Below are 15,692 nucleotides of genomic sequence, written 5' to 3'. Positions count from 1 at the left end.
CTTCAAGTCACATATGAATTGACTATTCACATTTCTGAACTTTTCCATAAAAAAATTATATGTTCTACTTCCTATGTAAATGTTGGTGAATTTTTAAATTTCCTGCTGTAGGAGTGAGAAAGGGGAAAGTTACTGTCCGTTACGTCTAGTGGTGGGATTATGGTGGTTAGTACGTTATCTTTTGTATATTTCATTTAAAAATATTTCAAAAATTAGAAATAACTCAATTGAAAAATAAAATGTAAGATTTTATTACTAGCTTGAAATCCTTCAATGAGAGCTATTAGCAGATAAAACACTACAATGTGCAAGAAGGAATTTGTGTTAGGCTATTTTGCCACAATAGTGTTGCATAGCTTATAAGCCCTAGAGCTCAGTGGCTTAAAAAAAACGGGCATTTATTCCCATGCTCACAGGCCTGCAGGTCAGTGGGGCCTCAGGGCACATTCCTAGGCTTAGCTAGATGGCTCTGATTCGGGCTGTAGGTTGGCCTCAGATCTGTCCCAGGTATGTTTGTTTTGGAGCTGTAGCTACAGCAGCCCCCTGGGTCCTGCTTTCCTCGTGGCTGATCCCTGGAGAGCAAGAGCCAGGCTGACCCACTTAGCCTCGGCTAAGGCCTCTGCTCCTGTCACAGCAACTAACATTCCATTGGTCAAACAGGTCACGTGGCCAGGACGAATTATCAGTGTGCAGAGAACACTGGCCCTATAGAGACGGGGGATGTTTGATGAACATGCTATCTATGCTCCCACAGTTTTCATATTAGAATTTATTTCAGATTTTTAAAGAACTCATCTACCCACACCCAAATAAAATGTCAACTGTTTTCAGTTTCCCTCATTAATTTAGCTGATCCCAGCCTGAGGCAAGGGTGTTTCTAGCACATATGGTACCGCATGTACGTTTGAAAAGGATGCTTCTCCTCCTGGGTTGATGCAACCTATGTGTACGTACTTTGGTGGGTGTGGGCTAAATTCAGTCCCCGCATGCCCACTTGGTGAGGTGCGTTTGTCCGGCCACAATCTGTTCACTATTTGTGATGGCCCAGGGCTATCAGGCAGAATTGTAAGATTAGAAAAATTTTACTTTGGAGCCCTTTTTTTCATACACTCTTCCTCTTTTGCTGTTTACCCACCTCCTGCTGTCTAGTCTTACCCCAACTTTTGACCCGGGGTATACCATCAAGTTACTTCGCGGTTACTTTCCCTCTCTCAAAACTGCCAGTCCTCTTTCCCAGCTTCTTAGCCATTCACATTTTCCTACTGACAGCGGGTAGTAACAGGTCCTCCCATCCCATTAAACACTCTGCCTGTGTAAATGCCCTGTGCTTCTCTTAAAGCAGAGGTCACATGGGGTTTATTTATTACTTCCTGATGGCTTCTAGAAATTTCGTCAAAGAAACATTTCATATTTGTATCTTTTCTTATTTAAATTTTGTTTTAGATAAATTCAACTCATTTATTACTGTGTGTCTTAATGTAGAATAGAAAATATTTCAGCACAACTTCTTTCATATAAGATCTCTGTAGCAAAGAAACAGTTTTTTTCATGTATCTATAAAAAGATCCAGGTTTTTACATGCGTCTGATGAATGATATAATGTTCATAGTTATGTATGGCATATAATTTTAGTAGAGTATTTGTTTAATTTTATTCCAACTTTGGAAGTAGCCTTATTATTGGGTTTCTAGAATTCTTTAAGACTGTCTTTTTCTTTTTCAATTTAGGTTAAGTCTCTTGATGAAGCAAATGTGGTTGGCAAGATTTCCAAGCAGTGGGGTGGTTTTCTGAGAGAGGCATATACAGATGCTGATAACTTTGGGATCCAGTTCCCTTTAGACCTTGATGTGAAAATGAAAGCTGCGATGCTTGGCGCATGTTTCCTCATTGTAAGTGTATTCTGGTTCATCTGGAGTATAGATGGTCTCTCAATTCTCATTCTGAAATGATTCAGTAAATTGTACATTTTAAATGATCTTCTTAAGTTTATAGGTTTTATTTAATCCTCATTCTGAAATTCCATTTTCTCCTGAATCTCTGGATTCACAGGTGACTAGTTTCTCTCTGGATGGTCTGTGCAGTTTCACATGGTAACAGCAGGACTTCATGTGTTAGGGAGAGGCCCTGGTCTTTGGGGTTTTTATTAAAAAATGGAAATTGGTGCTTTGGAGTAGACTTTGAATCTGGATTTACATGGATAAGACTTAGTGAAACAAGGAGATTTCCTCCGGATTCATTATTAATTCATCTAATACAGGAGTGTAAACTGCAATAACAGAATACATCCAATCAAGCCCTTAAATGGCACTGCCAATCAAGAGGCAATACATGGGCTAGAGCAGTGATTCTGAGCTTGTCTTCACGTTAAATAACCCAGGGAGCTTCTCAAAAACCCAAGTGTCAGCCCATACTCCAGTTTACCTAAATCAGAAGCTCAGAATGAGGTATGTATAGCTCCCCAGGTGACTCCATACACAGCGAAGCCAAGGACTCCTGGGACAGAGCAGTGGTTTTCAACCATAGCTGCACAGTGGAAACAGCTGGGTAGCTTTCAAACTCCCCGTGTCAACACTGCACCAGATCGTAAATCAAAATCTCTGGAGAGGGGACTAGCCTTCAAGCTGTTTAGAGCTGTTGGGTGATTCCAATATGCAAGCAAGGTTTGGGGCCACAAGATGAATATCTTAAACATTGACTTGGGGGTGAAATCAGAAAAAACTAAAAACTAAGAGAATTTATAGAAAAAGGAGCTAGTTGCTTCAACAAATACATGTCAGAATAATAAGATAAAAATAAAATAAAAAGAGAGAGACCTAAGAGACATCAACTTAATGCAGTTTGTATACCGATACAAACAAAAAACATAAAAACAAACAGTATAAAAAGACATTTACAAGGCATTCAGGGAAATTTGAGCATTGACCGGCTATTTGATGATATTAATTATTAAGTTTTTATTTTTAGGTAGGATGATATGGTTATGTAAAAGCAGAACAGTCCATAATTTTTAGGGGCACATACTGAAGTATTTCAGTATAAAATGGTATGAAATCACAAATTTGCTTTTAAATAATGGGGGGTGAGGGCAGGGGCTCTAGGGGATGGAGTGATTGCTGAACCAAGATTGTCATGTTAATAATTATTGGAGCTGGGTGAGGGGTCACTGGGATTTTATTAAGCTATTCTATTTAATTTGGCATGGGCTCAATATTTTCTATATGTGTTTTCAATGAGTGTTTATTTCACATGAAAAGTAACATTTAATCTTACCCTGGCGTGTTTGGATAGATGAAAAATGGATTGGGGGTGGTGGTGGGGTAATTATGAAATGACTATGGGGTAGATTGGGCTTCTTCTAAAGGACTTTTAAAGATTGAGCAACTTCTTGTAGACATTGGGAAGATATTGAAAATCATTTAGTTAATTAGTTAGTTTTGCTAGATATAAAGAAAATAGTTATAGGGCCCGCCCAGTGGTGCAGCAGTTAAGTTTGCACGTTCTGCTTCTCGGCGGCCCAGGGTTCGCTGGTTTGGATCCTGAGTGCGGACATGGCACCGCTTGGCACGCCATGCTGTGGTAGGCATCCCATGTATAAAGTAGAGGAAGATGGGCACGGATATTAGCTCAGGGCCAGGCTTCCTCAGCAAAAAGAGGAGGACTGGCAGTAGTTAGCTCAGGGCTAATCTTCCTCAAAAAAACAAAAAGAAAAGAAAATAGTTATAAATCCAAATTTTAGAAAAATAAATCCTGGTGACTATGTGAGAAATAGATTGACAAGAGGTAAAATTGCAATAGTGCAATTGCAAGTGAATGGTGACAAGGATTAAATTATTTCTTTGTGAACTGACAACGGAAAAGATAGATGTGAGAGACACAAAAATCTGTGGTTTGGGCAGAAGTCATATAGGCAAGAGTGTGTGGTTAGACATGGAGGGAGTGAGACAAGCTGGGGAATACAGTGGACCAGTTTGGAAGAGAAATCATAAAACTGGGCCAAAAAATGCTATGATACATTCTAACTCTAAGAGGGCTGTCATTCTCCTGAAAAAATCTAAAATTTGTGTATGGAATTCCAGTCACAGAAAGAGTTATTTTATTAGAGGAGTACAAAAAGATGAGGAAGAAAGATTGAAAGAGGAACATTCTGAGAGGCATGAGAAAAAGTGAAATTTAGAGAAATTACCAGAGGATTAATTAAATTCATGCAGGTATCAATAAGTGAATAGAATTTTAGAATTGAGTTGCTTTAAAATGGAAAGCTGAAGCTATCAACTTTTCCCAGATTGACTTACTAGGGTCCGTTTGTCTTGTTTAGCAGATATGTTATCATGTTTCATCAGATCCCTTAACATTTATGCGTCTGAAAATTGATCTTTTTTTTACTGAAAACTCATTTGTGTATTTTTGTTTTTCTCTAGGACTTCATGTTTTTTGAAAGCAGTGGAGGCAATAACTAGAAAGCAGGAATGTGGTAGTGGATTAATGATAGTCTCCTCAGAAAACTTGAAGCCTGTATTGATTGGGATTACGGAGAAGAAAAACTCAGTTTTTTTTTTTCTTTATTGAAATGGCTTATAGCGTGTTTGAATTACACTGTGATGCCTGAAGCTCCAGGTGTATGATTTCACTTTTCACATTATAGAGTTTATTTTCTGTATTACTTATAAATGTTTTTATACATTTTCTTTTATTTTATACATTTTCTTTTTCATTGTGTATTTCAGAGAAAGGATGTAGGAATTTTTACATTTAAACATGGAATTTCCTATGATAAATTCCTTAGAACTATAGTCTCTGCTTTATTTTCAAGTTTTATACTAAATTAAAGACTTACTAGACTAATTTTAATATAAAAGTATATATTATTTTATAAATCTAGTTGCAATATATTTCATCTGTAACAACTAATGTTATTTTGCAAATACTGTAGATGCAAAAAATTAAAAATGAACACGATTTCAGTTTCCTGTGCAATTATCTTCTGATAATACTCAATATACATATTATAAAAGAAAAGTAAAATCTGTATTTGTTTTTTATTCAGCAAATCACACTATATTTTTCTCCCATAAGCTAATCTGCTACTGTAGATAAAATTTCAATATTGACAAGACAATAAGTTACCAATTTTTGATGATTTTCAGTAAAAAAAGACATGATTCTGTCCCAAAGAAGGACACATTTAAAGACATTCACTATAAAACTGGGGTATTATTATAATTTTTGAAGTAATTATTTACACATGGACTGGCTAGCTCCTGTCTTCTCTCATTCATAGGACGTGGTAGTTCTGAGATCGTGCAGGTGTTAATTAAATAGAACATAGATATTCCGTCAGAGTATAAACTTCAATAATAGTCTCGTAGATTATTTATACCAACACTCAAATAAGTGAGCTAAAAACCGTTGATATGTTTCTTTGCATATTTGATTTTTATTTTTAAACAAACTGTGAATAATCAATTCAGATGATGTTCTGAACCTTACACATGGACCCCCTTCCATTTCAAATCTCCGTTAAAAAGAGCAAAAGCATATAATAATCTTTAGTAAAATCCGTTTACTAATTTCCAGTGCTGGAAACTAGCATTTCTACCTGTCAGAAATGGAAAGGAATTTTTATGCTCTATCTTGTAGGGAAGATTGGATTGAGTGAGAGGGGATCCAAACCACAAAGGAATTCATGCAAAGCAAACGTGTGCTTAGGAAGCAAGGGCTTAGGGGAGCGACTCCCTTTCCTGGTCAGCAGAATTCCAACAGCACTGTTCCTAATGTTGGGAACACTGGGATAGGAAAAGCGAAGACCAGACCACCTCTCATTAGCCTTAATAATTCACCAGATGCCAGATTCCAATGATGAGATGTAATGGGTGCTCACGTTCAGTTTATGGTTGGCACAGATAGCATGCCAGGTAAAGTGGGGTACCTGCACAGCTGGATCCTGGTGGCATTAATTACACCAGCTGGAGAAGGAGAGGGCTTTCCACGCCAGCTCTCAGGTACCAAAACCAACCCCAAATGAAGCTAGAGGCACTGACGTTTCTCTCTGTGACAGACACATCTTGCTTTCATCACCCCCCCCCCACGACCCCCCCCCCCCCCCGCCTTCTTTGCATAGGATTTAGGATCTGTGGTTAAGCAAAGTAAAGCTGCAGTTAATCTGAGCAGTTCCTTCCTTCTTCAGCCATGCGAGGAAAAGCTGAGCAGAAACCCACACACTTTCTGCAGGACGCATTAAAGCTCAAATATTAAATACCTCCTCATTAAATATTTACAAAGAGAAAAATCATCAAATATGAAAAATTAGAAATTTAAATGAGAAAAATACCATGAGTTGCTGCAAATGTCTTGATTCGTAATCTCAATGAGATTTGAGGGAATGATGCATATTTATTTCTGGAAGAGGAAGTAGAGAAAAAGGAACATGCTGATGAGGCAAAATTTTAATAAAGTTGAAAAATATGATGACCACATGTTAAAGTATGATGGAGAAAGTGCTACAGTAGATTGCATAAAGTAGAAAGATAGCACAATAAAGTAAAAAACAGATTTTAGAAATTCTCTGGGAAATCAGATAAATACAAAGTTTGAGAGAAAAGGTAATTCCTGAGGAACAGATTCATCAGCTTCAATTTATGCACAACAGGAATTCCAGAAGCAGAAATTAGATGGAGCCAAGAGAATAATGAAAAAAAAGTAAGAAAATTTATTTTCAATCAAGATAGGTGATTCCAGGTGAATGGATTTACTATATATCAAAAAAATTCATGAAAATGCCCTACTTATGAGTATATATACGCAAAACAATTACTACACACCTGCACTAGGGCAGACGTTAGGCTGGAGTAGAATGGTTTCTGTGCCCTCAACTTCCAGGATATTCCCACAGTCTAGCTGACTTTTTCTTACTTCACTAGGGTTCAATCAATTCAGTACTCCTTAATCACAGGCATTTAAAAGGACCAAAGCGTGTGGAAGAAAAGGAAATCCTAGAAAGGTATTTGTGGCCTTTCCCCCATTTTCCCATGCCTTTGAGTAGACTCTTTCCCACAGGATGATGTGATATACAGAGATGTGGTGTCATGGATGAATTCAGAACGCAGGCTCCCTTTGCCTGTTTTTTTGACCCTGAAGAGAACAAAGGAACAGCATCACACATCAGGTCATCATTCTGCCACCAAGTCCTAGATCTTGGCTTCTAAATACCATCCTACACTTAAACTGGGCTCTTTGAGAAATGGCTCTACCCAGAGCCGTGGCGGGAAAAAGTACAAGATGAGCCTTGAACGACTTATGGTAAATCCAGGAGGTGCTCAAGGAATAATGGTGGCATGTCAAAAGGACGAAGGAACCAAACTGAAAGGGCTCCCACCAGCAAAATTAAGGACAATTCGAGCATCAAAATATTTATATAAGAGATTATCACCATTGAGTAAAATAGGGCACTACGCATCCCTACAGATGTACCTGAAGTTTGGTAAGAAGGAAGATACACATAGTTTCAACTTTCTTTCCCGTGAAGGAAAGAGTAATTTATACAGCAGGGCCTAGCACCCGCCACAATCAAGTGATCAAAGTGATCATGGTCAGTAAAGGGACAAAGTGCAACCGAGTGTCACCTGATGGATTCACTATGACACAGCATCACAGGAATCTTGACATGTTGTTTAGGACAGCACATAGTCAAGTAATTTTTCCAACTTTTACGGAGGTATAATTGACATTGTATTACTTTTAGAAGTACAACATAATGATTTGATATATGTATATATTGCAAAATAATTACTACAATAAGCGGTTAACATCCATCATCTCACATAGCTACAATTTTTTTTTCCTTGTGATAAGAACCGAGATTTATTCTGTTAGAAACTTTCAAATATACAATAGAGCATTATTAACCGTCATCACCATGCTGTACATTACATCCGCAGGACTTATTTGTCTTACAACTGGAAGTTTTTACCGTTTCACAACTCATTTCTCCAACCCCCCGCCCATACCACTGACAACCACCCTCTGTTCTCTGTATCTACGGTTTCAGTTTTTATTAGATTCCACATATAGGTGAGATCATACAGTATATGTCTTTCTCTGATTGGCTTATATCATTTACAATAATGCCCTCAAGGTCCACCTATATTATTGCAAGTGGCAGGATTTCCTTCCTTTTTATGGCTGAATAATGTTCCATTGTATATATACCACATTATATATACCACATTTTCTTTATCCATTCATCTGTCAGTGAACACTTAGCTTGTTTCTGTGTCTTAGCTAACATAAATAATAATGCAATGAACACGTGGGTGCAGACACCTTTTGGAGATGGTGATTTCGTTTCCTTTAGTTGAATACCCAGAAGTGGAATTGCTGGATCACACGGCAGTTCTATTTTTAACTTTTTGTGGAATCTCCATACTGTTTCCCCTCGTGGCTGCATCATTTTACATTCCCAGCAAGAGTGCACAGCGTTCCCTTATCACCATATTCTTGCCAGCACTTGTTTTTCTTGTCTTTTTGATAGTAGCCATTCCGACCAGTGTGAGGTGATACCTCGCTGTGGTTTTGATTTGCATTTCCCTGATGATTAGTGATGTTGAGCACTTTTTCATATACCTGTTAGCCATGTGTATGTCATCTTTGGAAAAATGTCTATTCAGATCCTGTGCTCATTTTTAATCAGATTGTTTTTTTCTGTTGAGTTTTATGAATTCTTTATATATTTTAGATACTATCCCCCTGGTAGATATATGATATGTAAATATGTTCTCTCATTCTGGAGGTCGCGTTTTCATTTCACTGATAGTTTCCCTTGTTGTGCATAAGCTTTTTAATTTGATATAGTGCCACTTGTTGATTTTTGCTTTTGTTGCCTTTCCTTTTGGTGTCAAATCTAAAAAAATCATTGAGAAGAACAATGTCAAGGAGCGTATTGCCTATGGTTTTCTTCTAGGAGTTTTATGGTTTCAGGTCTTACATTCAAGTCTTTAACTCATTTTCAGTTTATTTTTGTGTATGATGTAAGGTAGTGGTCCAGTTTCATTCTTTTGTGTAGCCATCCAGTTTTCCCAGCACCATTTATTGAAGATTATAATTTTTTATATAATTCCCATTATATTCTTGGCTCCTTTATCACAAATTAAACACTTAATTAAACGTCATAAAACCCATATTTATGGGTTTATTTCTGGGCTCTCTATTCTGTTCCACTGATGTATGTGTCTGGTTTTATGCCAATACTATATAGTTTTGATTACTAGAGCTTTGTGATATAGTTTGAACTTGGAGCGTGATGCCTCCAGCTTTGTTCTTCTTTCTTAAGATTGCGTTGGCAATTCTGGGTTTTTGTGGTCCCATGCAAATTTTAGGATTATTTTTTCTCTTTTGGTGAAAATTACCATTGGAATTTTGATAGAGATTCCATTGAATCTGTGGATTGCTTTGAGTAGTATGGACATTTTAACAAGATTAATTCTTCCAATCCTTGAGCACAGAATATCTTTCCATTTATTTTTATCTTCTTCAATTTCTTTCATCAATGTCTTATCGCTTTTAGTGTATACGTCTTTCATCTCCTTGGTTAAATTTATTCCTAGGTATTTGATTCTCTTTGATGCAGTTGTAAATGGGACCATTGTCATAATTTCTCCTTCTGATAGTTTGTAGTCAGTGTATAGAAACACAACTAATTTTGTGGGGGTTTTTTTGTGTCTTGCAACTCTAACAATACACTGATTAGCTCTAATAGTTTAGCGGTGGAGTCTTTAGGGTGCTCTTTGTATGATATTATGTCATCGGCAAGAGGAGATAAGTCTACTTCTGTCTGATTTAGAGGCCCTTTTTTTCTTTTTTTTTTTGCCTAATTGTTCTGAATAACTTCTAGTACTATGTTGAATAAAAGTGACAAAAGTGGGCATCCTTTTCTTGTTCCTGATCTTAGTGGAAAAACTTTCAGCTTTTTGCCATTGAATATGATGTTAGCTGTGGGCTTGTCATATATGACCTTTGTTATATTGAGTTACATTCCTTCTATACCCAGTTTGTTGAGACTTTTTATCACGAATAGATTTTGAATTTTGTCAGTTGCTTTTTTGCATGATTTGCTGATGATATGACTGTTATCCTTCATTTTATTAAATTGTGTATCACATAGATTGATTTGCACATTTTGAACCATCTTTGCATCCCTGAAATAAATCCCATTTGATCATGATGTATGATTCCTTTAATATATTGTTGAATTTGTTTTGCTAATATTGTGTTGAGGATTTTTGCATCTATGTTCCTATGGCTATTGGCCTGTAATTTTCTTTTCTGCAGTGTGCTTGTCTGGTACTTACCCTGGTATGCTGGCCTCTTGAAAACGAGACTGGAAGTATTCCCTCCTCTCCTATGTTTGGAAGAGTTTGATAAAGATGGATATTCATTCTTTTTAAAATACTTGGTAGAATTCACTAGTGAAGCCATCTGGTCCTGGACTTCTGTTTGTTGGGAGGTCACTGATTTAATCTCCTTCCTAGTAATTGGTCTGCTCAGATTTTCTCTTTCTTCATGATGTAGTCTTGGAAAGTTGTTGTTTGTAGGAATTTATCTGTTTCTTCTAGTTTGTCTAACTTGTTGGCATATAGTTGTTCATTGTAGGCTCTTAGGATCTTTTGTATTTCTGTGGTATCGGTTGTAACATCTCCTCTTTCATTATTTTATCTTATTTATTTGAGTCCTCTCTCTTTTTCTTTGGTGAGTCTCAATAAGGTTTGCTTATTTTGTTTATCTTTTCAAAAAACCAGCTCTTAATTCCATTGATATTTTCTATTATTTTTAGTCTCTAATTTTTTATTTCTACTCTGATCTTTGTTACTTCCTTCCTTCTACTAACTTCCAGCTTAGTTTGTTGTTCTTTTTCTAGTACCATTTGGTCTAAAGTTAGGTTGTTTCTTGGAGATCCTCCTTATTTTTTAATATAAAGTTTATTAATATGAAATTCCCTCATAGATCTGCTTTTGCTGCATCTCATAAGTTTTGGTATGTTGTATTTCCATTTTCATTTGTCTGAAGATTTTTTTTATTTCTCTTTTGATTTCTTCATTGACCATTTCGTTGTTCAGTAGTATGTTGTTTAATTTTTACATATAAAAATGTGAATTTTCCAGTTTTCTTCTTGTAATTGATTTCTAGTTTCATACCATTATGTGTGGAAAAGATGCTCGATATGATTTCAATCTTCTTAAATTTATTAAGACTTGTTTTGTGGAATAACACATGATCTATCCTGATAACACATGATCTATCCTGGAAAATGTTGCATGTACACTTGAGAAGAATGTCTATTCTGCTGCTTTTGGATGGAATGTTCCGTAAATGTCTAAGTCCATCTTGTCTAATATGTCGTTTAAGTTCAATGTTTCCATATTGATTGTCTCTCTGGATGATCTATCCGTTGATGAAAGTGAGGTATTGAACTCCTATAGCATTATTGTTTTCTGTCTATCCCTCCGTTTAGGTCTATTAATATTTACTTTATATATTTAGGTGCTTCTATGTTGGGTGCACAAATATTTACAAATGTTATATCCTCTTGTCAGATTAGCCCCTTTATTATTATATAATGACTTTCTTTGTCTCTTATTACAGTCTTTGTCTTTAAGTCTGTTTTTTCTGGTATAAATATAGCTCCCTCTGCTTTCTTTGGGTTTCCATTTTCATGGAATGTCTTTTATATCCCTTCACTTTCCATCCATGTGTCTCCTTAAAGGTGAACTGAAGGGCCCGCCCAGTGATGCAGCAGTTAAGTACACAGATTCTGCTTTGGCGGGCCGGGGTTCACCAGTTTGTATCCCAGGTGTGCACACAGCACTGCTTGGCAAGCCATGCTGTGGTAGGCCTCCCACATATAAAGCAGAGGAAGATGGGTATGGATGTTAGCTCAGGGCCAGTCTTCCTCAGCAAAAAGAGGAGGATTGGCAGCAGATGTTAGCTTAGAGCTAATCTTCCTCGAAAAGAAAAAAAAGGTGAAGTGAGTCTCTTACAGGCAGCATATAGTTGGGTCTTGGTTTTTTTTATCCATTCAGCCACTCTATATCTTTTGATTGGAGAATTTGGTCTATTTGCTTTTAAAGTAAATAAACTATTGCCATTTTGCTAATTCGTCGCTGTCTGTTTTGTAACTCTTTTCTTCCCTTCTTCTTGTCATATCCTTTGTTCTTTAATGATTTTCTGTTGTGGTATACTTAGATTCCTTTCCCTTTTTATCTACTATAGGTTTTTGCTTTGTGGTTACCGTGAGGCTTACATAAAACATTAAATTTATAACAGTCTATTTAAAGTTTAAAAAGACTTATGTGTGAATGCATTCTATAGGTCCATGTTTTTACTCTCCTTCCCCCAACACATTTTATGGTTTTGATGTCACAATTTACATCTTTTTACCTTGTGTATCCATTAGCAAGTTATTGTAGTTACAGGGTTTTCTCTTTTTATTATTTTTGTCTTTTAATCTTCATACTAGATTTATAAATGATCAACCCATCACCATTTCAACTTTAGACTATTCAGAATTTAACTATTTATTTACCATTGTAAGTTATATTAATACTGTCATATGTTTTCCTGTCACTAATTAGCATTCTTTCATTTCACCTTAAAGATGTTCCTTTAACATTTCTTGTAAGTCTGGTCTAGTGATGCATTTCTTTAGCTTTTGCTTTCCTTGAAAACTCTTTATCACTCTTTTAGTTATGAAGAACAACTGTGCCAGGTAGAATATTCTTGCTTGGCAGATTTTTTCTTTCAGTATTTTAACTATATCATACCACTCCCTTCTGGCCTGCATTTATGCTGAAAAATCTGCTCATAGTCTTACGCAGTTTCTCTTGTAGGTAACAAACAGTCTTTCTCTTACTGCTTTTAAGATTTCCTCCTTGTCTTTGACTTTGGACAACTTAATCATAATGTGTCTCGATGTGGATCTCTTTGGATTCATCTTATTTGGAACTATTTGGGTCCTCAGTTTGGATGTCTGTGTTTCCCAAGGCAAGGGAAGTTTTCAGTCATTTCTTTCTTCAAATAATTGTTCTGCCTCTTTCAGTCTCTCTTCTCCTTCTTGGATTCCTATAATGTAAATATTGGTCTGCTTGATGTGGTCCCATAAATGCCTTAAGCTATCTTCACTCCTTCATTCTTTTTCTTTTTGATCCTCTGATTGGATGAATTTCATTGCCCCTGTTTTTGAATTTACTGATCCATTTTTCCACTTCATCTATTCTGCTGTTGAACCCCTCTTTGAATTTTTCAGTTCAGTTCGTGTATTCTTCAGCTCTGTATTTTTCTTTGGTACTTTTTTATATTCTCTATCCCTTGTTGAAGTTCTCACTTTATTCATGCATTGTTCTCCTGATCTCAGTGAGCATGTTTTTTGGAAAGCTTTTTAAAAATTTTTTAAATTTTGTTTAAAGGTATGCTTTTTGGTGAGGAAGATTGACCCTGAGCTAACATCTGTTGCCAATCTTCCTCTTTTATTTTTCTCCCCAAAGCCCCAGTACATAGTTGTATATCCTGGTTGTACGTCCTACTAGTTCTTCTATGTGAGACACCCCCTCAGTTTGGCTTGATGAGCAGTGTGTAGGTCCATGTCCAGGATTCGAACTGGTGAAGCCCAAGCCACAAAAGAGGAGCACGCAAACTTAACTACTATGCCACCAGGGAGGCCCCAGAGAGCATCTTTATAGCCATTATTATGAACTCTTTACAGAGTTGACTTATCACTTATCTCCAGTTCACTAAAGTCTATCTCATCCTTTTGTTTGGAACTGATTTCTTTGTTTCTTCATTTACATTCATTCTCTGTGTTGGTTTCTGTTCATTAGATGAAACAGCCACCTCTCCCAGTCTTGAATGAGTGGTCTCATGTAGGAGATGAACCTTGTTGTTCAAACTTCCATGGCTCTTGGTTGACCCTCAAATCTTTGTCATTGTCTAAGCTGCCTTCTTTCTTCTTGGTGACTAACAGTTGTTGAGGATAAGCCAAAACCTGTCAGAGTTCTAAAGGGGTTTAACTCAATCAGCACACAGATTTTGGCTGACTAGAAGTTAGACTATCAGGTAGTAGCTTTTAAAGTTATGAAAGCAGATATTTTTTAGGGAAAGACTGGGAGCTGGGCATTTCTGTGTGGTCCTTCTGTGCTGAGCCCTAGGTGATAGGCAGTTGAGAACTGTTTCTTTGTTTACTGCAGTCCTGTGGGATCCATGAATTCAAGCCCTGCTGGCTGTTAGAGCCCGGTGATAAGTGATGTTCCCCTTGGGCAGTAGCTGCAGTAGCCAGGGTGCTAGTCATGTGTAGAAGCTCATTCCAGGGAAACAGAAGTGATTTGAAGCTGGCCAGAGGGAGAACGTAGAGATGGAGCCCTCTGGCCTCCCAGGTCCAAGGAGGATCACAATCTATACCTAGATTGTGCTAAATTAGAAGCCTGACCCACAGGCAGCAGCTTTTAAAGTATGCAAATCAGCCTCTGTGGGAGAAGAACTGGGAGATGGTCCTTTCTGTCTGTTTTCTCTGTGCTGGGCCTTAGAGTAATAGCTGTTTAAGTAATATTTCTTTCTTTGCTACAGTCCTGTGGGACCTGAACTCAGGTCCCACTAGCCACCAGAGCCGGGTGATCCAGGGGACATCCCTGATGGCAGCCATGAAAGCTAGGGCATGAGACACATGCACAAGCTCTTTCCAGGGAGACACTGGTGACCTGGAGAAGGGCTGACAGAGAATGTGGAGATGGTACCTGCTGGCATCCCCAGTCTCCTGTGAGGATCACAGTCAGCCTCTAGGTGTGTGTTAAATTAGAAACCTGATCCTCAGGCTATAGTTTTTAAGATATGCAAATAAGCATCCTTTAGTTAAGACATAGAGATGGGTGTTTCTGTCTGCCACCTGTATGCTAAGCCCTGTGGGGATAACCACGGAAAGTCTTTGGGAGCCCCCTATGAACTGTTTCTTTGTTTACTGTAGTCCTGTGAATCTCAGGGATGCAAGCCCTGATCACTTTTCAAATTAGGAATTTTAGGGGTCCATCCCTCAGGTGGAAGTCTTAGAAATTTTCGTGGTGCCTGATGTTGGGTCCAAACACTTCTCTTTACAAGGAGATTCTGGGAGCTGTAAGGTCCCTCCCAAGTATACAGCAATGTGTTGGGGTAGAGTTTATGGCAATTGTGTATCACAGCCATTCCTACCTGTTTCAATGTAGCTTTCTTCTCATTCACCCAATGAGAAGAAGTTGCTCAGCTTGATTCTGGATTTCTTTTAGAGGGAATTGTTCCATGTGTAACTGTAGATTTGGTATGTCCACCTAAGGTGAGTTCTGGAGCCTCCTGTGATACCATCTTGGACCTGAACCTCCTCAAATTAATTTTGTTTTAATGCTTGATGAGCTCGCCATTCCTTGTGGTATGACTTTGGTCCAGTATTAGTGTTTATCTAGTCAGAAGTTGGGCTTAGTTTGTAATTTTTGTCATAGTTACCCTTGGTGCCCCTCAGGCTTCAAATTCTCCTGGAGATAACTGGTGTTCAGGATTTGGGCTAGTTTGTCAGCGAGTTTTACTGAGTGTCTGCTCCTCAGAGAGACTCTGTCTCTTGCAGCGTTCCAAGCTGTAATTCACTGTGCTTATTAACCTGGGTGTGGGGAATGGAGGACATAGTGTTC

The 15,692-nt window shown here is 37.6% G+C and overlaps 1 protein-coding gene across 3 annotated transcripts in view; it reads left to right on the top strand.

Annotated features, from left to right (window-relative positions):
• LOC106829430 (phospholipid scramblase 1-like) overlaps positions 1–5,022 on the top strand; it is a 31,578-nt gene extending 26,556 nt beyond the window's left edge. For all 3 annotated transcript variants that reach the window (XM_014838531.3, XM_070493553.1, XM_070493552.1), the window contains 2 exons: positions 1,728–1,889; positions 4,419–5,022. In XM_014838531.3, the coding sequence (XP_014694017.1) occupies positions 1,728–1,889; positions 4,419–4,457 (201 nt within the window). In that variant the 3' untranslated portion in view covers positions 4,458–5,022. The remainder of the gene's footprint in view (positions 1–1,727; positions 1,890–4,418) is intronic.
• The last annotated feature ends 10,670 nt before the right edge of the window (positions 5,023–15,692 follow it).

Source organism: Equus asinus, chromosome 21, assembly GCF_041296235.1.
Source record: "Equus asinus isolate D_3611 breed Donkey chromosome 21, EquAss-T2T_v2, whole genome shotgun sequence".
NCBI lineage: Eukaryota > Metazoa > Chordata > Mammalia > Perissodactyla > Equidae > Equus > Equus asinus.
Note: the sequence above shows the minus strand (reverse complement) of the source record. Positions and strands in the feature narration are given on the sequence as shown.